At 49.1% G+C, this 23,297-nt stretch overlaps 5 protein-coding genes across 5 annotated transcripts; 2 read left to right on the top strand and 3 right to left on the bottom strand.

Annotated features, from left to right (window-relative positions):
- Positions 1-968: 968 nt before the first annotated feature.
- FMAN_01390 (putative U-snRNP-associated cyclophilin) lies at positions 969-1,932 on the top strand (the record flags this gene model as incomplete). Its single annotated transcript, XM_041834230.1, has 5 exons — positions 969-1,006; positions 1,166-1,191; positions 1,349-1,494; positions 1,543-1,680; positions 1,732-1,932. The coding sequence occupies 5 exons, from the start codon at positions 969-971 to the stop codon at positions 1,930-1,932; spliced, it is 549 nt and encodes a 182-aa protein (XP_041676730.1).
- A 925-nt stretch (positions 1,933-2,857) lies between these two features.
- On the bottom strand, positions 2,858-4,417 carry FMAN_01389 (uncharacterized protein; the record flags this gene model as incomplete). The annotated part of the gene is made up of 1 exon (XM_041834219.1): positions 2,858-4,417. The coding sequence occupies one exon, from the start codon at positions 4,415-4,417 to the stop codon at positions 2,858-2,860; it is 1,560 nt and encodes a 519-aa protein (XP_041676729.1).
- A 3,980-nt stretch (positions 4,418-8,397) lies between these two features.
- FMAN_01388 (uncharacterized protein) lies at positions 8,398-11,078 on the bottom strand (the record flags this gene model as incomplete). The annotated part of the gene is made up of 3 exons (XM_041834208.1): positions 8,398-10,310; positions 10,360-10,590; positions 10,643-11,078. The coding sequence occupies 3 exons, from the start codon at positions 11,076-11,078 to the stop codon at positions 8,398-8,400; spliced, it is 2,580 nt and encodes an 859-aa protein (XP_041676728.1).
- Positions 11,079-12,118: 1,040 nt separating this feature from the next.
- On the bottom strand, positions 12,119-14,953 carry FMAN_01387 (uncharacterized protein; the record flags this gene model as incomplete). Its single annotated transcript, XM_041834197.1, has 3 exons — positions 12,119-13,621; positions 13,832-14,671; positions 14,723-14,953. The coding sequence occupies 3 exons, from the start codon at positions 14,951-14,953 to the stop codon at positions 12,119-12,121; spliced, it is 2,574 nt and encodes an 857-aa protein (XP_041676727.1).
- Positions 14,954-18,934: 3,981 nt separating this feature from the next.
- Positions 18,935-19,605, top strand: FMAN_01386 (putative dynein light chain type 1; the record flags this gene model as incomplete). Its single annotated transcript, XM_041834186.1, has 7 exons — positions 18,935-18,992; positions 19,046-19,068; positions 19,132-19,165; positions 19,228-19,262; positions 19,319-19,345; positions 19,397-19,466; positions 19,541-19,605. 7 exons carry the CDS (start codon positions 18,935-18,937, stop codon positions 19,603-19,605), a joined length of 312 nt encoding a protein of 103 aa, XP_041676726.1.
- Positions 19,606-23,297: the final 3,692 nt, after the last annotated feature.

Here is a 23,297-nt window from a genome sequence, read left to right as displayed (position 1 = left end):
AGTGACATGCTTGTCAAATCATACTGATATGCTCAAAACCTCCCTGTCAGTGTCTCTCCAGTCCTTTCCACTTGTGTCAAATCACGGATGGATGGACCCTGACTCTTGCTGCATGAGCATCGATGTCCTTAGTCAGACGTTTTGACGATCAGAACGTTTCCATCGATTTGGCTTGTTCGGAGGCTTTTGACGAGATGCACACTAAATTGCATGTGCTTTGACGAATCAGTGGTGAGCCCAGGTAGACTTCAGCCATAGATCTTAGGGTAACGGCAAGGCCGTTACTGGCTTTCTTAGATCATGGGTGATGCTTAGTTTGAGATAAGTCCGGGTTGTGATGCTGGAACCTGGGGTCTATGAACCAGATGAACACATCAAATATCAGACAAAGTCATTCAATTTGAAGTATCTACATTGATGAATCCATTTCACTACCCCTCAGCTGTCGTAACTCTTTCACTTGGCTTTGGCTTGGCTCTGGCGTGCCCAGAAGGCGTCGAATGGCTTCATAGACCTAAACCCCGGATGCCACCCCCGCTTTGATTAGTTGATGGCCTGGTCGAGATGCATCATGGGGTACTGTAGCGGAGATGTGGTGTTAGATCTGGATCCGAAGCCAAAGACGTACGATACTCTTCAAAATGTTTATTCTCAATGCTTTGCGCTGTCTCAATATTGACTGTTGCAGTCGTGAAACGGATTTGCCTAAAACATAACCTGGAAGCATTAGAGCAATGATAGAAACTGAAAGAGCCTGGTTGAGCACCGTATCGTTCCTTCTCGAGTTGATCAACCAATCATAGATCCTCAATCTTCCTCCACACTGCCTGCCTAATCGGGGCCTTGGACAGCCCCACACTAAAACACAGCAAGAAACAGGCCGCCCGATGAACGCTGCATTTCACACCGTCTAAAACATCTTGACAAAAACGTACAAACAACTTGGGCTAATCACACAATCGCTCAAAATGCCTCCTACAAAGCTCCCCGAGTCTGGAAATCCTCTGTAAGTCCTTCCAAACCTCTCAGAATAGAGTGGCGGTGCATTATACTTCTACCCTGGTGATTCGAGGTGGAGAGACGATGCACCTCGCAGCGCAGTTTTGAGTCAGCTCCCCAATAGAAGAGGGTGTGTGTGGGCTGACCTTTGCCTGGTTGTTTATAGTGTCTTTCTTGACATTACTCTCGGAGGTTAGTCTTCCCGTGTGTTCTCCGAAGACGGAGCATATCGCTGCCGAAAGTGAGGCTATTCCCAGTGATCTGCGGAACAGGCCGTGATGACCCTGTCGATATCATTGTTGACTCCGGGCACTCAATCAATGTTCTCAATTCAAACTAACAATATCAGGTGAGCCTCTTGGCCGCATCCAGATCGAGCTGTTTAAGGATGTCGTACCAAAGACAGCTGAGAACTTCCGCCAGTTCTGCACCGGCGAGAGCAAGAACAGTGCCGGCCGTCCTCAGGGCTACAAGGGCTCCAAGTTCCACCGCATAGTGAGTTTCGTATCCCCATGACAGGTACAATCCTAACTTGAGGAACAGATCCCAAACTTCATGTGCCAAGGTGGTGACTTTCTCAATAACGATGGTTCAGGATCGACCTGCATCTGGGGCTACAAGAGCTTTGAAGACGAGAACTTCACTCTCAAGCATGATCAGCCAGGCCTCTTATCCATGGCTGTGCGTGGTATACCCCCTGCTTCCATGAGATTGTCACTGACAGATTGATAGAACGCTGGACCCAATACCAATGGTTCTCAATTCTTCATCACAACTGTTCCTACACCTTTCCTCGATAACAAGCATGTCGTCTTTGGCAAGGTCGTCGACGGCATGGATGTGGTAAAGAAGATGGAGGCTACCAAAACTGGCTATGCTGCCCCTGATAGACCGAACCTTGACGTAGTCATCTCCCAGTGTGGTGAAATGTAATCGTTCATGGTTTTGCTGGTTTTGTAGAGTGTCTCTTGTTGGAAACCACAAGGAGATACGGGGCGGTAAAACACGATCTGGTGCTGCGGAGGCCGAGATCTGGATCAGTAGAGATACCATCCCAAATACACATCTCGATGCGCCCCTGGCTCGGCGCTTTTCTTGTCTTACTTTGTTACACTCGTGTCTCTCGAGGTAAATTACATGCAGCTTGTATCGCGAATATGGCTCGGCATCTGATACCATCTTCCTGATAATGACCAGAAGTTGGGCATAGAGAGTCCTCAGGCATAGAGAGTGTAAGAATTCATGGATATAATGCCGAACTATTTGCCATGAACCGATTACTTACACGACCAAGTTGAACGATAAGCTGGCGAACCAGCCTCAAAGGCTCCCAGGTTCGCTCTCACCGCACCGTGTCAGAGGGACTGCCGAGATGATCATATTACAGTCCACTTTGACACATTCACCAGAACAACAAGCACGTTCACTTCACTAAACACAGAAATCGATGCGAACTATTTTGGAATTTTTATCTTAAACTCTGGTTCCTTAGATTCCCGCGTATCCCATCGCCCACCGGCAAAGCACCCAACCAAAAGCAAAATCATAACGCTGCATTAAATCATGTGTACATGCCGAAAGAAATTGGCCTAACTCTTCTCTCTCCCCTTTCTCCAGCGCCCATAGACACTGAGAGAAAAGGGGGGAGGTGAGAGGCGCATAAAATCAGATTGGTATCTATATATCCAACGCCGTGAAATGCGACCGGCGCCCCTTTTCGCTGTGGTGTAAACCCTATACCTGCATCTCTCGAAGATGAGGAACACGAAGCCGTCTATATATACTCGAGAGACGAAGGAAGGATGGTGAACCTTGACAGTATAATAATATATGTCAAGGAGTGGGGTTGTTGAGTAACCTAGAAGTTACCAAACACCCAGTTTTGGCGGCGGCGGAGGAATGGCGTGGGAATGGGAGGACCATCGCTCTGTGTCTGAGAGGGAGCGCCGCTGATGGTGGAGGAAGTATCCTCGCGGAACTCGCCGCCGGGCATTGTGTGTTGAGGAGCGTTAGCTTCTCCCGAGGAGGTTGGTGTATTAATGTGTGTAACGATGGTCTTGATGACTGTGGAGGGCTGGGGTTGTTGCTGCTGGTCACCACCAGTAGGTTGTTCCTTGGGTCGGGTGGTGTAGAGAGTCTCGTAAACAGTCGAGGCAGTTGGTGGTGTAGGCACAGCATCGGAGGGATGAGAAGTCTTGCTTCGGGTGACAAAGGCTGTTGTTGTGATTGTCTTGGTGCTGGGTCCTGCCTCTGTAGGCTCAGGCTCGGGCGTAGCAAGAGACTCAGAGGGCATGGTAACATAGACAGTGCTGATAATGGGAGAAGGCTTCACAGTCGCTGTGACAGTAACAGTAGCCACGCCACCACCATTGCCAGCGCCTCCGTCTACGGGTGCAGTAGAGGTAGGCTTGACAGCAGTTGATGAAGGAACAGTGTCGTCGCCTTTGCTGCCATCAACGTCGACCTGGAAGTTGGACTTCATCTGATCCTCGATGCCAGCAGAGTAAATGTTCTGATTATCGACCCATTCAAGAGTTTGTAGGTTCTTGGCAGCGAATGGTTCGGCGTCAGGTCCAGTAATCTTGATGTCGATAACACTCGAGTAACTCTCGTTGCGGGCGATGGCATCCATGGTGAAGCCATTGGGATCCTTGTCACCGCGCATAAATGTACCAGCCCAGGGGAACTTGCCATTCTTGGTGGCCTCCATGTCAATCTTGTCCTTGTTCAGGTCGGGCCAGTCCCAGTACCAGTAGATGGTGTAGATGTCACCAGTCTTGAGGTTGTCGGGCAGCTTGATGTCTGACTGGCAGGCCAGCTCCTTGGTGGAGAGAGCGCCTTGAGGAGCGAGTTCGCTAGAGCGCTCAGTGCTGAGTTCACCAGGGTTTGGCTGATAACACTGGCCATCATCGTAGTTGCGCGTGGCGAGAAGCTTGCCGCGCTTGTCACCGCCTGTACCTTGCTTGTTCCAGAGGAGATGAACGTCGAAGAGCTTCTCCTGCTCCTTGGGCTGAGTTGTGCCATAGAAATAGATAGTGCCGCGGTTTCTGGGCTTGTTGGGCTGGTTTTGAGGAAGGGTTGTGTGGCCATTCTCAAGATGCATAATAGCAATGTAATCGCCAGGGGCAGCCTCGAGCATGGGATATTGAGGCTTCTTCTCAAGAGGGAACTTGTTGAGAATTTCTTCGCCAGAATAAGCGGACTGGCCTGACTGGGGGAGAATGTTCTGGGGAATTGTATCGGTGAATGGAGGATTCGTAGAGTCGCGAGGCACATATCCACGAGGATATCCTATGTTCCCAAACATTGTGCCATTTCGAGCGAGCTTGTAGGCATACTCAACCCAAGAGTGCGCCAGGGCTGGAGAAATGAGCGTTGTACTCGCAAGGGCGAGACCAGAGGCCTGGAAGAATTTCATGCTGAATACTGATGTTTCGTAAGGTTTTTTTAGTGGTATTTTGATATCGCAAAATGCGAGTTGGTCGTTTTTCTTTTTCTTGTGTTGAAATAAAATTGCAATGATATTTCGAAAGGAAAGTTGACGAAGAGTGAACTCCGGGGAGGAGAATGAATGCGTCGCGTTTTATGCACCAAGGAGCGGAAGAGAGGCAAAGCCCGTCACTATGGAAATCCGCAGATGATGATGTTATTGTTGATGAAAAGGGAACAATTGTTGTGTGCGAGCGAACAGTGAATAGGGCTTTGTGATGTCAAATGGTTGACAGCTGGCGAACACTGGCAGAGTGTGAGTGGCCTTGGTTGATAGGCAACGAGCGGTGACTGAACACTGACCAATAGCGAACACTTCAAGCTTTCAATGAAAGAGCCTTGAACCTCTGCAGTCGATGGTGATTGTGGTGTGTTTGACTTGGGTTGCAGTGTAAGGTATGTTGTTGGGAGACTGAGCGAGCGCCGGCGCAGGTAAAGTGTTGATGATTTGGTCAGTCCTGCTGAACCTCAAGTGAAAGAGGGGAACACAAGGAAAGAAATTTGTTCAATGAAAAAGAGAAAAGAGAAGAAGAAGAAGAAGAAGAAGAGAGAGAGAGAGAGGTGACAAAGGAAAAAAAGAGAGAGAGGTTGTATACCGCTTGCTCTAGTTCAGCATCTTTGGTGTTCGTGAATCACGAACGACAAAACGGGTGATGCGTGTCAATTGTGATCCGAGAGCGCAGGAGCTTAACGTCAGAGGCTCTTACAGCCAAGAGATCACGACAGCGAACGGATGGTATAGCTTGGATCGGATGGGAGGACGAGTGGTGATGTAGAGATTGCACGAGATAGGGACAATCAAGAACACAAGCAAGTGGGGGGTGTTTCGTAGAACTCAAGTGAGGTAGACAGACACAAGTAATGCACGGCAATCAAGCAGAGATGACAAGCAGGCACCCGAAGGACGAAACACTCTGTTCTTTTAGTCTGGAGAGAAACATGAGATCTGGGACGGGGGATGTGAGGCATTGTATATCCCCCTGGTGGCCCCAGGACCTATCGTTAGGCATCATATTGCGGTCCAGGAAACTGGCCTCGTACAGACGGAGTCGAAACACAGACGGGAAGATGAGAGAGATGCAGGCATGCAAGGCACGATCATGGCAGGACAGGGCAGGGGAGAAAGACGAGGCGCGGCTAAGAGCATGTCATTGTTGAGATGGTGCAAAGCTTGGCGTAGCATCAGCTAGTTCATCTCATCGTATCGCGCATATCTGATCGCGGCAGCTCATACATGGGCATAATACAGCCACCATGGCGCGTTTAGACTGGGAATGTGGGCATAGAAACAAGAGCACCAAGATCATGTTCGTCGCAGCGTCGTCTGGGGAAGCGCTCAAGGGGGCACAGACTCTGTCCCAAGAACCACTCAACAGAATATGAGCTCTGTAGCCCAGTGCAAGGGTAAGGATCCCAGGCTGAGAATAGATGTTTCCCACGACAGAGAAACGTTTCGAAACTGGGATCCAGATAGCCGCCTGAATGGTCAAAGAGCATCATGTCAATAGCTCAGGCAACGCGTCTGGGTCGAGACTCACAGCCCAGCGGTGGTTGGCTATCCACAGAGACGGGACAGTTCAATTCAGAGCGAAAACAGGGATATAGCTGGTCTAGAGTCTTCAAAATAATGCCTGCAGTAGACTAATCTGTTGCCGGGATTATCAAGATAGAACAAGAGAGAGAGAAAAATAGTATGAAACGTCTGGATGCGAAACCAATCGGTTGGATGTCGTGGCTCGGTTGGCGCCCACACAACGCGGGCGTCTAAGGAAATTAACTGGCGACGGTTGCAAGCGCGGCTGTACCTTTTTTAGCGGCCAGGGACCAATTGGCTGTGGCTTGTGCTCTAGAAATGATCGGTACAGGGATGTGTGACAGGGGCTGGTTCGCCGTAAATTTAGCAGACAGTAGTAAAGAACGGGTATTGCTGTCTCAGAACTGCGTGGACTGGCCAGTCGCCTGAGGCCTACCGTCGTAGCCAGTGCCGCTTCTTCGCTTAAGCTCAGTATTCAGTTGTGGTTTTGGGCCAAGGCTACGGTGAGAGTGAGAGTGAGAATGAGAGTGAGAGTGAGAATGAGAATGAGAGTGGCTTACCATCCATCAGTTGAAGACCTATTTTAGACGCCTTTGTTGGCCATGACTATTATCTCTCACATTTATCTATATGAAACCGCGATATCTTCTTTTTCTTCTTTTTCTGTTGCTTTCTCAATCTCTCTCATTTATTTACTGAATAGTAGTCGTCATCGTCCCACAAGGTCATCTTCACGGTCGCTATAAAATCATCGCTGCATTGACGACCTTGTTTGATCAAGCGCCCGACTCAACTCAACTCCACCAGAATAAGATGACGAGGCCAGCAAATATCTTGGAAATCTCGTGTTGAACCTTGACGAGGTCGCTCAGCTTGTGGCCGTATTTTTTTTCTTCTATCTGGTGGTCTCTTTGTTATGGGCTGTTTTCTCGTCTATTTCCTTCTTAATGACATGCTGTTCCTTGACTCATCTCCACTGCTGAACCCTCAAATGCATTGCATGCAGTGTCTCGTAGTACACAACCATACATACCAGCAAACATCAAAAGAATTCTATATTTCTCATTTCATTTAACTAGGGACTGCTTCATTAACCGATATTATCCTCCTTTGACACATCTCAGCTGTTCAAGGCATATTCACTCCTTCAGTGCGTCCCTTCAATATCCAACCCTCAACTCAATTCAATCTCAACACCAAATCACACATCGTCAACTCCTTCAAATGAATATCGAATTCGTCTGCACTAACAATAACAAACCTCCTTCACTCCTCAGAATCTCCATAAATCTATCGTCTGAATATTCAATACCTCCGCACCCCCTCAAACTCACTCATCCCTCATCCACGCCCCTCCCTTGACATATTCTCCTCACACGCCCTCTCTGTTCATTCAGTCTTTAGACGTCCTTTTGAGAGAACAACACAAGACAAACACCTAATTATAAACTTGCAAGTACTGAATACTTCGTCTTCTTCAGAAAATACACCGTAATTACAATATCAAAATCAAAACTTGCACATTTCAACAGCTCACGTGCCTGTGACTGTAGCTATTTCGTTCCATCTCCATTCTTCAATGGCTTCTCTCAATGTCTCACTTCCCCATCCTTTCTCACCCTCCATCTTTCCCTCTCTTACTCCTTTCAGCTTCTCCAAGTTTAGCTTCCGCAATTATTGCTTTTTCGACGTAGATGGCGTGCACAGGCTATTTGGGTCCTTTTTTACTCCTTCAGATTACTTACCTGTAGTCCACCTACGTAAAGGGGAACGACAAAAACCGTTGGTTCACACCCTCGGAAGCTTTATTCAATAACCCAATCTCGAGTGGATCGAGATGAAGAAACGCTAAATTCCATCGTCGCCATCTAAACCTTCACGGCGCAGATCCTCCTGGTGCCTGCATGCGCTGTGAATGTCGTCACCGTCCCTTACCTTAGTCTCTGTTGCTCATGTGGTGATCGACCTACGAACCTGTCACTCTAAACTCTCTTTTAGCCACTGATGAGCTGAATCCTGAGACGTCATGAGGAATTTCACTGAAACTGATAATCATTTCCCTACGCGGACATTGAATAGCCACATCCATAAACAAAGAGGCATCATAGTGGAGGCGAATGGTGACGAGTTGGATGAACTGATTAATTTGATTCTGTAATCTTCCATGAACTACCAAACGATATGCCTGTCGTATCTATAACGAACTTGGTATTACGGTACTCTCATAACCCAACAACTCCATAAAATCATCCTGAACGCCACCGAGATTACCATAGCGTACCAACCCAAACCGAACCGAACCAAACCCGTAACATTACATGGCTATTGTGACATTAAACGCGTACATGCATGATCCATCTCATCAGTGATCTCGTTTACCATCCTCCTGCTGCTGCCATTGTGACTGGCACATGGCTATCAATAGCATCTCCTCGTCTTCGCTTCATTGGCCTGGGGCTACCATCACGATCAGCCCCAGCCATAGCCCACTGCGATTGTGTCCATAGAGCTGTCTGGTCACTGCTGGCCTCGGGCTTATGGTGTGATCCCCATTCTGGTCCACCGGTGCTGGCAGACCATCCGTCCAGCGCCGGCATATCCCAGCCTTGTAGGCTATCTGGGTTATCGTAGCCAAGTGAACTAGAGAGATCGAGCCCTGATGTGGTTGTTGGGCTCTGGAAAGGGTTCACAGTGGAGATGACAGGCTTGAGATCTGCCAGTGTTGTTTGCGCATCGTAGTATCCCGCCGTCTGGCTGTGTCCGTGTCCGTGTCCATGTCCAGCAACCGGATGGCTATCATTTGCTGTGCTGCATGTTGAGGGCATGAAACCAACACCTGTGCTTGGAGGCATACCGTGGTCAAAGCTGGTCGGGTACGACGGCTGTAAACCTGCTGTTGGCGGAGGTGTAGCGAGACCTCCAGAAAAGGACTCGAACAGTTGAAGTCCACCATTGTTTGTCGCGGGAACAGTTGGCACCTGAGCCAGGCTCACACTGGGATCCCATGCAGAGCTAAAAGTCTCGTTCATCGCTGCTGTCATGTGCTGGTTGATTGAAGGCGTGGGCGACATGATGGCATCTCGCGACATGGAGGTAGAAGGATAAACGAGGGCCTTTTGTTGGTGGTAGCGGGACATGGGATCGTTGACTGTCAACCAGCGCCACGAAGTACCAGCCGGCTTGAATACCGGGTTGTACTTGTACCATTGGTTCGTTGTGTTGAATCGCCAAAAGACGATGCCCTGGCGGACCCATCGGTTGGAGTCGGGAGCACACGACCAAAGTTCTTGGTACATGGCAACCTTGCAGATGAGATCGCTTCCAGTCAGGTCACGACGAGCCCAAGAAGCGGCATCGCCGTCGTCCTCGGATCGCTTGCGCTTGCTGCCAGAGCGGTCGAGATCGTGCTTCTTGCGGTCATCTCCCTTGCTGCGCTTGTCCTTCTTTCGCTGATGCTCAACATCAGGATACTGAACAGCCATGCTGAGAATGCTAGCCCACTCCACAGCGGGGAAGGGAACATGAATATCCTGACGAGGGCGCGAGTGGCAGTCACAGTCAGCCTTGGAGTCGCTGCAGCCCCGGCGGTGAATGCCAGTCTCATTGGTGTAAACACCCTGCTTCTTGTCATCACCGTGAAGCTCAGATGGGCGAGTGAGACGTGTGACACACTTCCATCGGTGGTTCTGGAGGTTGGGGTTTGTGATGGCAACCTCGACAAAACCAGTGAGCTCAGAGCCTGAAGGGAAGCGAGCATGCTCATGCAACTCAAGAGTAGCGCACATCTCAAGAAGTAAGCACTCCTCATCTCGAGTGGGGAGATCCAGAGTCTCATAGATCTCGGGCGCATCCTTCTGCCATCGGCGAGTTACCGTCTTAACACAGGCAGAAGTGGTTCTATCCAAAGAGCGGGTATACTCATGGAGTAGCACATCCTTTCCAAGTACACTGGGGCTGTCATCACAGTTGTTGTACTTGTTCAGGTGGGGGAATGACTCTGTGTCCAGAGCGTTGTCTTGAGCGTCATACGCGATCTCATCCTTGAACTTGACCTCAGACGAGGAGACATAAATCTCTGCCGTCTTAGGGCGGACTGAGATAAGAGACTGGAGAGCAAGGAGTTGTGAGAAGTACTCGTAGTTGGGCTTCACATCAGGCACTCGGCCTTCAGCAAGAGCAGTCAGGACAGGGTTAGACTTGAAGGATTCTTGCTCCTCTTCGTCATAGTAGTCCTCGGAGTTTGTGGAGCCAGGCTCCTTCTTCTCTTCAGCAGGGAAGAGGAAGTGGACTAGTCAAATCAGTATGAGATTTATATGAGGCACACGGCAGTGACTTACAGCATCGCAAGTCCTCGAAGAACTTCTTGACCACTTGCATATGACTTGAGACCTGCTTGCGTCCCATTTGCTCAATGCTATCGTTGCTGTTGTCGATTCGGAAAATCTCTTTGCTGCCAAGGATAGCAACGCAAATTGTGAAGATGTACTCGCTGATGAGCATGTTTCGACCATGGAGCTTGCCACCCATAGAGAACTTGCGGCGGCCCATGTGAGGCATGAGAAGAACAGCTAAGTCCCATTAGTACAGGTCAAGTATAGAGTAACGCGAGGGTATTCTTACAGTCAACAAAGGCATCCTCAAGCTCTGGTCTTCTCCAAACACCACCCTTATCCTTCTGGGTGTCTTTGTGTGCTTGTCGATTGCGGTACTGGCGGAAGGCAGGCCAGAAGTATAGAGGGTTGACACCATTTCTGGGTCTTCTTTGGTATCGAGGTTGGTTTCTGGGTGTAGGCACGCGGTACAGGCACTCGAATGATTGTGAGGGGATCATGGGAGCTGGGAGGCTGACTGGTACCGAAGGCGAGATGCCTACTGTGTTGGGATAGCACGATACCATGCTGTTGAAGTTGTGTGACTGCGCATTGGCGGCCTGCTCACGTAGAGGCAGACGGCTGTTGTTGTGATATGTCCGTCGAGCATCTTGAAGATAGTCTGGTGAAGGTGTATAGCGTTGTGAGGACAGCACCGGCCTCGGGTGATAGAGTGATGAAGACATGGCAACAAGCAAGTGTTTGGCAAAGGAATGCCGACTGGAGAGCTCAATAAGATAGAAAGACTTGAACCAGCTGAAACGAAATGCCTTTGAGGACTCTACGAATGCAGACAATGAGTAGACAAGAGATGATGAGAATGTTGAGAGGAATTCAAGACGTGGAATGGTGGGATAGATGTATGCATCTGAAGAAAGGAGTGTTCAGGCACTGGAACGAAGAATCACCAGGAGAAATCTAATAAACATCTATAAATCCTAGACTGGGGAGTATATCAGTGATAGTCTGCGGACCAGGGCTGGAGCGCCCCTCTCAACTCAAACGATCAAGATCAAATCCATCATAAACCATCCTATACTGTCCTAACCACCAAGGGTAATGGGGTCGTGGTGGATGGGGATGGGGTGGGGGTAGGGATGTGTGGGAGTGGGAAGGGCGCCGCTCCAGCTCCAGCTTCAAACTCCAACAACAGCGGGGAACAGACATGGCTTTGCCCGGAGGGATGTCTGCTGTCGGTAGTCGTGGCGGCCAATTGTGAGTGCCTGCAGAAGCCAACAGCACATGGCAGCTTGGAGCATTGATCGAGGGCGTTAGCATGCAAGGGAGCGTCAGGGCGGGGCCGCGATATCTGTGTGCTAACCCGGCTTGAACATCAACCAAGGGACTGTGGAGGGGGGCGTGTGTCGAGGGATCTCAGAGACATCTTCAGAACGAACGGCGCAAGGTACAGAAGGTTTGGTATGTGCACAAGATTAGAATCAGACATTAAGAGGATCCGCAAGCTCCCCTGGCCCGTCGCCCGTAAACTCAGGGCATCGAATTCTTCTGTCCAGATCGTAGCCACCCCGAATAAGCGTTGCGAGTAATGCATGCTATCCGCTCTGCAGCGATCAAACGACCCTTGCCAAGGGAGAACGGCGCAGAGCTCATGGAGAGCGAGATCAGCCGTGCAGGCACAGGAACAGGAACCCTCAGCCTTGTCGCAACTCTCTCTGTCTCTCCCGTGTAAAGGCAATAGTATATCTGTAGTTTACTATTCCATGCTTCACATATCCATCTCATCAGTTTCATTGCCAATATTCACCCTACTCCTCCCCTTTCCAGTCAATTGCTGAAGGGCCACCTTGTTCACCTGTCCTCCAACCTTCTTCTGCATCTTTGCGATCTCCTCCTCAGCATCGACTGCCTCTGCCTCCGCAAAGTCCAAGACAAGCTTACGACCGAGCAAGTGGGTGTCCCTCAACGCATTTAGTGCGTTCTCGGCTTCGCGGGGAGTGACAAAGTCGGCAAAAGCAAAACCCCGAGGGGTATAATCAGCCTTCTTGGGTAGGCGTACGGATCTAAGCTGGCCATAGGTTCCAAACAGTGACCTGATGTCCTTCTTGGTCGCCTGGAAAGGCAAGTTCTTGACGATGATCTTGGTGCGCTGCCCTGCAGCCTTCTTAGCCTTGTCTTCCCGGCGTCTCTCCTCGGCTGCGTCATGGCCCTTGTGCGATGCCTTAACAGCCAGGGCATGATCGTCAAGTACATGACCATCCATGACTTTGAGTGCAGCCTGGGCTTGGCTCCTTGTGCGGAACTCCACAAACCCGAATCCCATGCTAAGTGTCTGCCCTGGTTTCTTCGGGTCCATTTTAGTCTTCACTCTAGCAGAGACGAATCCGTCGAGGGACTGAAAAGCTTCAGCAAGCCTAGATGTGGAAGTCGAAAAGTTTAAATTTCGCACAAACAGAGAGGTGGTTTCCAAATCCTCCTCCGGCTTATCACCGCGTGACAGCAAGTCATCCACACTAAGATTTTGGACCGTCGGAGCCGGACGATCTTTTAGTGACACGGCTTGATCCAGTTGGTCGCCGCCTCTGAAGATGTCACTTGGCGCTTTTTCCAAAAAGAGCACACTATCTCCAATCCGGCGATATGCCAGCTTCCCAAAAGCGGATTTGGCGTAATTGGGCTGCGAGAACTGGACAATGGCGATTGTCCCGCTCGGGGGCATCAAAACTCTCAGCACGGGCCCAGACTCCTCGAAGAGCTTACGGAGCTCGTCGATCGTCGTCCCGTAGGGAAAGTTTTTCACCAAGATGGCCGTATCACCCCGCTTCTTTGACTTGAAAGCTTCGAGGTCCACTCCATTAGCGGTAAAATATGCTTTGGTCTCTTGAATGACGCTCGTCTCCGCGATGGCCTGCTTGATGGCAGCATCGGCCGAGGTAGGGTCAAGAAGTTCTGATTTTGAAACACCAAGACGGTCGGCGACCGACGCGTTGACGGCGTCCTGGCTCATATACAGCGCATTCCAGTTGAACGTAGTAGCAGCTGCCTCTTGTTTCTTCCGAATCATGTTTTGTTTCTTGAGGGGCAGTTTGGAAATTGCAAACTCATCCAGACCCGTGTCTCTCTTTGCACTGGCAGGAATGATGTGAAGAATACGCCCCTGAAACGTCGCCCCGTCCATGGCTTGGAATGCTTCAACAGCTCCCGACGGGTCAGTAAACAACACCAGGGCGAACCCCTTGCTGGTACCTGAATTGCTGACGGGTAGATGAACCTAGTATTTCAACAGCTATTAGTTGATATCCAGACTAGTATAATCCTCAAGAAATGTAGTAAGATTGGCAACAATTCAGTCAATCGAAGCATCTACTAAAATATTCGCTCAAGTTCTCATCAAATACCGAAGTATAAGCTGTCCCTATCTGAGCTTCATCACGTCGCCTTTGTTTTGTAAATAAATAAAAGAAAATCGTCTGACACATACCTCTTCAATGGTTCCAAACCGCTCGAATGCCTCCCGGAGATCCTCCTGGGTGGCGCTGTAGGGCAGGTTTCGGACAAAAAGTCTTGATGTTCGGCGGATCGCCTCAAGTGAATCGTCCTTTGCCGGTTCACCCCCCAATGCCTCCATCGTGGTCTCATTCATCGCCACGCCAGTTGTAGCTGGCGGGTCAACAGAAGTGAGTTCCATAGCTTCGCCTCCCTCTGCATGATCGGTCTCAGTTGTTGATGGCCCTTGCGCAGGAGTTCGTTCCAAGTCATCGGGATCAACAAGGTCCAGTAGTCTGTTTGTTCGTGAACGAAGCCAATCGTCATCCTCTGCGACTACTTCCCCCTGTTCCAGACTTGATTTCGCAGCTGCTTCTCGAGGCTCCACGGGTTCGTCGCCTGCAGGAGTTTCCGCCTGCGCATCAGAGACCACCCTTGCTTCTTTCAGCTGCGATGGCAAAGATTGAGAGACCAGCGGCTTTTCTGGTGCTTCGATCCTGCGCTGCTTCTCCCTTCGAGTCGGGATCTGCTCGTACTCATCGTCGCTCTCCTCTTCGGGAACAGCGGTGGCAGCAACAGCAGCAACGCCGTCACCGATACCACCGCGGACACCATCATCGAGCGCACCCTCTCTGCCTTCCTTCATTACATGAAGGAACTCGCGTAGCTTCGGGTCCGCCGGCTGGGGCTCATCTCGCTTGCGCTTTCTCAAGCTCGAGTCTGACTCCTTTTCAGCGGGCTGCTCATTGCCCTTGATTGTTGTGGATGGTGTTGATGCAGCTTTGGAATGCCAGGTGCTCTGGCCTTTGCCTTTGGTGAGGGCGGGGTCTGAGATCTAGCATTCCATCAGTATAAGAAGTCAAGACATTAAGAGGAGTCAACCCACAGGTCGCGCAGTCTCTACAGCAATCTTGGACATACGAATGTAAGACCTGTTGAAGTACTTGACTGCCTTTGAGGCATCTTCGGGTGTCTTGTAGCCCACATAGCCAATGCGTCGCTGGGGAATCAGCTTGACATCGGTAATCTCGCGACCTTGGGCGGAGAAGTGCTTCCGAAAGTCAGCCTCCGAGATACTGGGTGGCAAACCCTTGATGAATATCCTCGATGAAGCCATTATGATGATGTTGTTGTTTGTTGTTTATATCTCCCGATCAATGGCGAATGGTTTCACCGTGGGAGTTGAACGCGTGAAGTCATTTTCAGAACTTGGGCTCTTTAAGAAGGGAGAGAGGAAAAAAAAAGTTTCTCTACCACATTCTTATTGCCCGAGGTTGGGACCCGATGTTGGTCCGTGCACCGGATTTTCTAACAGTCCAACCCCACCATCAGCTTCCAAGATGCTTCTATATTCAGTTGTTTTTCTTCACCGCCCTGAGCTCAGTGATGGGAGAAATTCCAGCGAATAAGTCAAACGCCACTATAAACAGTATGACAGCACTGAAAACGGTTGAGCATAGCTACCTACTCAAGAATCTAGATACCTCCTTTGTCAAGAAATTCTGTTCACCTGAACATGACGAGGCTTTCTGACCAGTATCAGCCGTGAAGCTGAGAGATTCTGCCATGTCAGTATTCACTCTACAGGCAATATACATCAACTCAAAAGCGTACATCTGTCCACAAGAGCCTCATCACGGAAGAAACCACTTCGTATTCTCAGCTCCCACTTCACGCCTTCAAGAATGTTGGTGTGGAGGGTATGATTTTGCCTGCAAGACTCATCTTCCACACAAGACCTGCATCTTGAATGCCAAGGGGGGTAATTCTGGAATCCAGTGGCTTTCTGGGCTCTTGCGTTGCTTCTTTGATTCTGGTGCTGTTGCATGTTTTCTGCCTTTCATCTTCAGTCATAGATTGTATGGTTCATGTCGAATGCTGCTGTCGACCAACAAAGCCGCCGAGACTTCTCGACATCAGTGCTACACCTACCGCCTCTACAGCACTCGTTGACTATTGCTTCTTCGAGTATGATTATATCATCAGTCGATGAACTACTGAGTACCAGTAGCGGATGTCAGATTAGATTCCTCATCTCCGATATGCAAGTCAGATGGCGGGGCGTTACACGTTTGTTAGACGGCGATCATGCGTAAATCTCCTCGAACACTACGAGGCAATAAGAGCCTCAAAGTTCTCTTCGTATGAGCTCATGATTCTTTGACTTCAGGCCGTCTTCTTCAGTCCTCACTTCATTCATGCTCAAAGGAGATTCCTCATACCAGGCTCATCGTTTGCAGCAATGTGTTAACTAAATGCAAGAAAATAGATCAACAAAACATCAACTTCTCCGCCTGGTTCCCTAGCAACTTGGAATTAACTTTCAAATGAAGTAGCGGTGAGTTGACATCTAGAAATATTCTTAAAGTTTATATGGCCCTACAACTCTGAATTTGGTTATCCGACATTCCTAGCCTCCGACCTTTCAGCTATCATTGTGCAGTCTGGCAAATATTGGTTCTTGGAGAATCGCGAACTTGAGATGAACATAATAGCTTCAGCTTCAGGTAAATAGTAAATATTTAATTAGAAGTGCTTTTGATATTCTAGATCTGCCAGAGGGGTGCTGAGATGTGCATTCTTGATGTGCATTCTGGCATACGTGAGATGCACACTCCACACCAGGAGCTCTGGAATGACTTGTGAGGGAATGCGGATGCAAGCCATATTCTCTGGAGAATTCTTGTCAAAGTTTATGGAGGGCCATCTGACTTTCAGCGTGCAGGAACACTCGGAATTCACAAGTATAAGAAGACCTCACTGCTCACTCACCAATTCTTGCACGAGTGTTGTTCAAGGAATACTAAATATGTAAGCCAGATGCATTTCCCAGGATCTTCAGCACCGCATCTTGGAAGATACATTAGTCTGTCCTTACAATGGATTCAACATCGACTCCATGGCTGATCGATTGGACTCCAACACGGCAATAACACTCCGGAATTACGACCTTGGAACTCGTCGATATGTCACCGAGAATCCAATATTTCACCAAGATAATTACATTATTCCCGAGAGATGACAAAGACATTCGAGATACTGGGCTGCGGTTTTGATCACAAGAGCTTGGGAGTCAGTCATGGTTTGGTGGACAGGTCGTCATGAGTCACGTTGTGATACTTCGCCCATGACCCACGAGCAAGAGTTATCACACTATCCTCCGGATGCGGCAACAACTCGACTACAACAACAACCATTCTTCTTTCGGTTGAACTTTGAAGTTTATTCACGGTTTGGACCTCGTTTCTTTACTATGACTCCGGTGTCAATCCATCATTGAAAAACTCTTCATCACATCTGCCACAGTCACTGTCACATTTGGCGACCGAAAGATATTGCGAGTTCCAACAAGGTTCCACGGCACCAGTTTCCCCTCGGAAAGAATTCAACGTTGTACTATCAGTCTATCACTGGATACCGTGGGGAGAAGAGGTGAGGTAAGAACTGCAATCGGCGTACTGATAGTCCCTGAAGCGAACTTCGTGGGCCATTTACTTCATGAGTTTCCGTATATGTATGACGCCACCAAAGTCTGTCACGGTCTTGGCAGACTTTGATGCCTTTTTGGGCTTTGATGAGAGATGGGCGCAGGAGGCTACCTCGGAGGTTGGACCTTTTGTCGTTAAGCGTTTCCACCACAGTGTGGACCTTTGAACTTCTTGGAACCTTCGTGATAAACGTGACGGTGCTGTGAGAGGCCTTGTTGACATGTCCGCGGTTTTCCTTTTGTGGTTCTAGATATGCGCCTCTATGTGCCTGGTGCCTGTTTGACATGTAGTCCTGGCTTGAGTGTACTGTAATGGTCTGCAGTCGGGGTCAGGAACTCATCCACTCATATGGAGTACGCCCTGGCGAATTTGCATCACCCAGGGGTGTGAACTCGGGATGTTCATGGTACCTCCCCGTCAGTCGTGCCTCGTCTTCGTTACCTACCAATAACTACCATCTCCTATGTGTTCCTGGTTGATAAAATTGGAGCTGTGCAATATCACCAACAAAACAGCTCAGCCGATGTGACGAGAGGTGTGATTCGGCTGGCCAGAACTCTCAATGAACTCCGTACATGATCGAGCATGGCAATACTCTACGAATTGTACCCAAGCTCATGATCTGATGAACTGGGAGTCATAGTTCACAAGTATTGCGTGCAGAGTTGATGGTGTGGATTGTTTACTAACTTAATCACTAATGTCGAGGTCCATGTGAGTAGGACCCTTGTTATCCCGCGCCTTTACGCCTTCGAATGGCAGAGCCACGGCATCTTTGAGTTTTCCTGCTTGCTGGTCAGTGTCCTTAGCACTTATTGATCTGTAGGTGTGAAGTAGAGGTTCAACTTTGGAATTGGTAGTAGAGGGGTTGATCCAAGCACAACATGTTACATAGCGACCGACTAAACCCAATAACATTTTAACCCTAAACATACGTAGAGAGTAACAATACTGAAAGTATCAGCAGTTCAATTTCATCATGCCGGCATGGACAGAACAAAATTGGGCGTAAAACTGGTTATACAGGGTAGGCTATATCACCAAGATGGAGCATGTCAAAGGGTCCGGTACGTACACAGATAGCTACGGACGCGAGCCGCGCCGCTGGCGTCGTCACAGCAAAAAGAAGCATCCAGTCCGGGTCCCATCCACCATGAAGTGCCCGTGCGCTTTATTTCCAGGGCAGCTCCCACTGAAACCGACGCTGATGCTGACGAGGCTACAGCTTGGCCAGCGACAGCCCAATCACGAGCATCAACACGCGACTGTACACTTAATCCGCTCCACAGTCACCACAAGGCTTTAGCATTTGCGCGTCTCATCAAGTCAATCAACGGCAAAACTCCAGACACAATCAATTGTAATACTAGTCGCTATTATTTTTACTTTATCGGCCGAAAACATTAACGCCTCGTACCCTCCATATATCCCGTATGTACTTCCTGAATGCTCTACGGCTAGCATCCCGTCCCGTGTCCCTCAAGAAAGGGGGCGCACACCAAGGCGTCGTCGAGCGCCAGCCTCACGACAACAACTCAGACTAACAAGACTTCGCAGGTCGCCTTTGTTTCCTAAACCGAACACTCTCCTCAACCTTAACTTAACACAAGATGGCCGACGCTCACGTTCCCAAGGCAGAGTCTCCCGTCGCTCGGGAGAAGCTCGAGGGTAAGCAGCACCCCCTTTGGAGATTGAGAAGCATCATACTGATATAATGCTAGCTCAGATCAAGTCCGCCGACATGGTGAGATAATCCAACATACGTACCGATATTCCGGACGCGATCGCTGACGAGAGAGTGCCAAAGACGGAGGATATGCAACAGGAGTCTATCGAAGTTGGTATGGAGAATCTATGACAGTTTTGCGCCGGCGGCAGGAAGACGAGGCTGACGTGACGATAGCCCAGGAAGCCATGGCCAAGTTCACCATTGAGAAGGTTTCCTCACCAAGTACCGCGTCCCGGTAGGCACCCAAGCTGACACGCCATGACAGGACATTGCACAGCACATCAAGCGCACAGTTCGTACACGCCAAGCCTGTCACGATCGATCCCATACTTACAGAGTGTAGTTCGATGAGCGAAAGGGACCAACCTGGCACTGCATTGTTGGCCGAAATTTCGGTAGCTTCGTTACTCACGGTTCGTCAAACCCAACACGCCGATCTCCGACTCCATAACCCTGGGCACGGCTGGCTGGCTAACACGCTACGCAGAGACCAAGCACTTTATCTACTTTTACCTTGGCCACTGCGCAATTCTACTATTCAAAACGCAATAGGCATGGGAGAAATGGCTCACCGGTGGGGGCCTTTGGAAGAGCTTGCTGTAGCGAAAGGGACGGGTGTGGTGGGACAAGAAGAAGGCAACGACAAAAGCATGAGGTAGCGAGGCAACACGATGGCTGCTGACTGCTGTATCGTCCACCCTACCCTACTGGATCTGCCTCTATGTACGAGACGGGCGGCCGTGGAGCTTGCGGCTGTACTAGGTTCATGATCAATAATGAGGGGCGCTCGCCCAGTTTTTCCAAATCTTTCCGTTCCTGGCCCAGCCTGATCCTGATGTTGGGAAGTTTGTTGCTGGGGGTGGCTGATCAGCCGTGACGGGCTGCCAAGGTGTGCCTGATGCAAGGCTGTTATTGGCTTTTAGCTTGAGATCGGGGATTCTGACAGCCTGGTGTGTCGTGTTCCTGAGACATAACTGTCACTGTTAGACATGGCTGTCATCGTCCGATTTCTTCAAGGCTGTCACTGATGATGCTGCTGTTGGAATAGGCTCGAGTCAGAGGTGTCACTGGCGATAGCAATCGCCGATCATGCACGATCCCCAACATCGCGAAAATCACGACCATCTAAGGGTTTAGTTAACCGTCCGATCAACAGCCTCGACGATCCACCTCTAACCAGTTCACGTGGTCTCGAAGAGGCACTGTAGATGACAAGGCGCGGCCCCAGAAGGATTTACTTACCCGATTACCCACGGCGGGCAGTCTAAGCAGTGTAAGCGACGGCACACCCGTCAGAGGATGGCAGATGGGGACCTCTGGGATCGGGACAAAGTCAAATGCCTCGTCCGTCTTACCGAGTCGGTCCTGGAGTTCCGCTAGCTATCACAACTCACATCAACTCTTCAAGTGACTGAAGCTAGAGACACTTTCGGAACGGAGGCGGGGCTCCATATAATCGACGCCCTCTCGTTGGTGTTGGCGTTGGCGTGGGGGTGGGCGTTTATCAAAGACGACGGATGAGGAGGGTACGCTTCCAATTACAGTTACAGGTACAGGAACAGAACAGGAACAGAACGAGTTGATCCCCTCTTTGGGGGTAAAAGTCTAAAGAGAGGATTTGAGGAGTTTGGCTAGTGTGACGGGTAACTAAGAAGTTGATGTGTCATAACCTCATATGGCCGTTCTTTGTCTGTGAGAACGCCATCGAGTAAATGGAAGATCTTGGCTCATGATGAAAAGTGAAGTATCAAAAACTCTAATAGCAGGGGTACAGTATGATGTTATCACAGCCTTAGTGTCAGTGTAAGATCATCAGGCACTATAACAATGACCTCAGACCTGGAGAAATTGAGTAACTGGCTTAGAAAACTGGAATTGATCAGCATCTGGTGATTTCTTATCTCAACCTCACTTTGACCGATAATCAATTCACTCAAGATAGGCTCTTGAGGCACACACAGTATGAAGAGGCTTTTTTCATTGAAATATAATGGTCCGGGCCGCTGCCGTTAGAATCATCCAATAGCACAGACGCTCAACCGAGGAGAAGAAAATACTCTGATCAAACACCATCAAGTCAAAGAATGGCCAAGCCAAAGCCTAAAGTGACCGAGAACACTACGGCCCACTCACTCACACTTGTTCACCCGCTGAATTGGGTTGGGTGGTACCCCTCTGTGAAGATCCTGGTCGAGAAGGGTCCATATGGAAAATCTCATAGTTGAGAAAGAAGAAGCAATTGAGGGACCATTGATAGCGTATAGTTGACTTTGGTCTAGTGTTACCTAGTGAAGAAAAGACTGCAGCGAGATTTGAGCTCTCTTTATGAAGGAATTCCAATGATGATAGCGTCTGGCAGAGCTGGACGTCTGTACGTGCGGTTGAACCGGAAGATGCACCACATGCAGTGCTGCACCACATGTGCATTGCATGGCATCGCATGAGGATGCATTAGGATCAAGAGGTGCAGACGGTGGCGGTCCACCGGGCCCGATTAGACCGAATGAGCCGAGCCTATGCCGCTCGGTTGAGATGTCTGATATCGTACTGTGTTGTACCTGAATGGAGTAGATGACTGCTGATGACCATTGTTGGTGATTCTTGACAGAAGATGAGTTGCCATGGAGAATTAATGACCAACAAGGTGCATGATCCTGCTGATTTGGTATGATCTGATGAATATCAAAGTGCCGTGATAGGTATAGCAACGTTGGATTGTGTTGTTGTATCTCCCGAAGTGAGCTACCCTGGAGTGAAGGCGAGGATTCAGTTGAGCAACATCTTGCTTCACTATTGTTCGACTTCGATATTGCTGTGATTGAGATGAATACCTAGATGTCTCTATGTATGACTCGCTCTGCGACGGTAGTTTCTTTTTTAATATGCAGTTTCATGACAAAACTGTTGTCTCAAAACGTCACTCACTCTATGGCCTTCAAGCGTCATGATTTCAAGCATATACTAGCCAACAACCATGGTAGCAATTAAAAGCAATTTTATTACCTTGAGACGAAACAGGAGCAAGACCTCCTTTATGAAGCGAGTAACTTTATCTTAGATTTACGGCAGAAAACCTGGTATCTACGTTGGTCAGAAGAGGCTCCCAGGCATTGAAGACATAGCGGCTCGAGCTCACTCACCCGAAACGTCAGAAACTGATGTCCAATGCGATAAAAGTATTGCTCATGACAAATAGGAATCACTGTTGATTTTCAAGCATAGTAAAGTTGTAAGTCACACAAATGTTTTGCAGATTCGGGGTCCCAAGCGAGGGTTACGCATGGCGAATATTGAACACCATCAGACAGCCACTTCGGGTATTCCTACAGGTTAAAATGCCGACTTGGCTGGAAGCAGATTGAAACGGAAATCCAATATCTGTTGATCTGCTGATACAAACTATTGCCCTATCGACATCGGTAGACTGATGTCGCAGTTACATTGGCGTGGACAAGGGAGTTGGATCAACACATGGTATAACCTCTCATTCTTCACTCCTCAAGAACTCAGCAGCTATTTGTGAATTAACAAAGATTGGCTGCTAGAGGATAAACAGAAGAAGAAGGGTAGTCGAATTAATAGTCAGTAATTTCCTTGAAAGCATGTTGAGGGCGCTGTGCCGCCGCCCTTGCAATAGCCAATATCTTCAGCACCTCCCGTTATATCGAAATACAAGCGGGTCGCTCAATTGTGCGTTTCAATGTCTCTGTGCCCTGAACAAGGACCAAATCAATGAACCAAGTTAATCCTAATAGTCCTAGAGACTCAATGCTCTACTCGCACACGGTCACTACTGTATGTGACAGAAGGGTTATGATGAGGCAAATAAGCGCCCACGTTTGCCCAGTAAACTACACCAGCAGAAGCCATACGAGGTGACAGCAAAGGAGCCCGTGTCAGGGATATCACCCTTGTCCACCATGGATGGGAATCGAAAAGTCAGCGGGTCCAGGTAATACCCGATTTCCACCTGAATCACTCGCCGAGAAAACTCCCCTTCTGTTTTGTTTGTTTTGTCTGCTGTAATTTTACTGAATGGCCGGACATCAAGGGTGAGGCATCGACACAGTCCCTGTTACAGATGCCATTCCCCTCTAATATCGGTAGTTGTTAGTATCGATGAAATTTCTAAAACGTAAACCAAACACCAAACAAACATCAGACTCAGGATGGTCACGAGTCAAAAGGCCAGGCGTCAAAATCTGAGACATCCAAGGTTCTTTTTGTAGGATCACCGGCTTAGC

The sequence above is a fragment of the Fusarium mangiferae genome, assembly GCF_900044065.1.
Source record: "Fusarium mangiferae strain MRC7560 genome assembly, contig: FMAN_scaffold001, whole genome shotgun sequence".
In the NCBI taxonomy this organism is placed as follows: domain Eukaryota; kingdom Fungi; phylum Ascomycota; class Sordariomycetes; order Hypocreales; family Nectriaceae; genus Fusarium; species Fusarium mangiferae.
The sequence above is the reverse complement of the archived record's forward strand: the minus strand, read 5'-3'. Positions and strand labels throughout refer to the sequence as shown.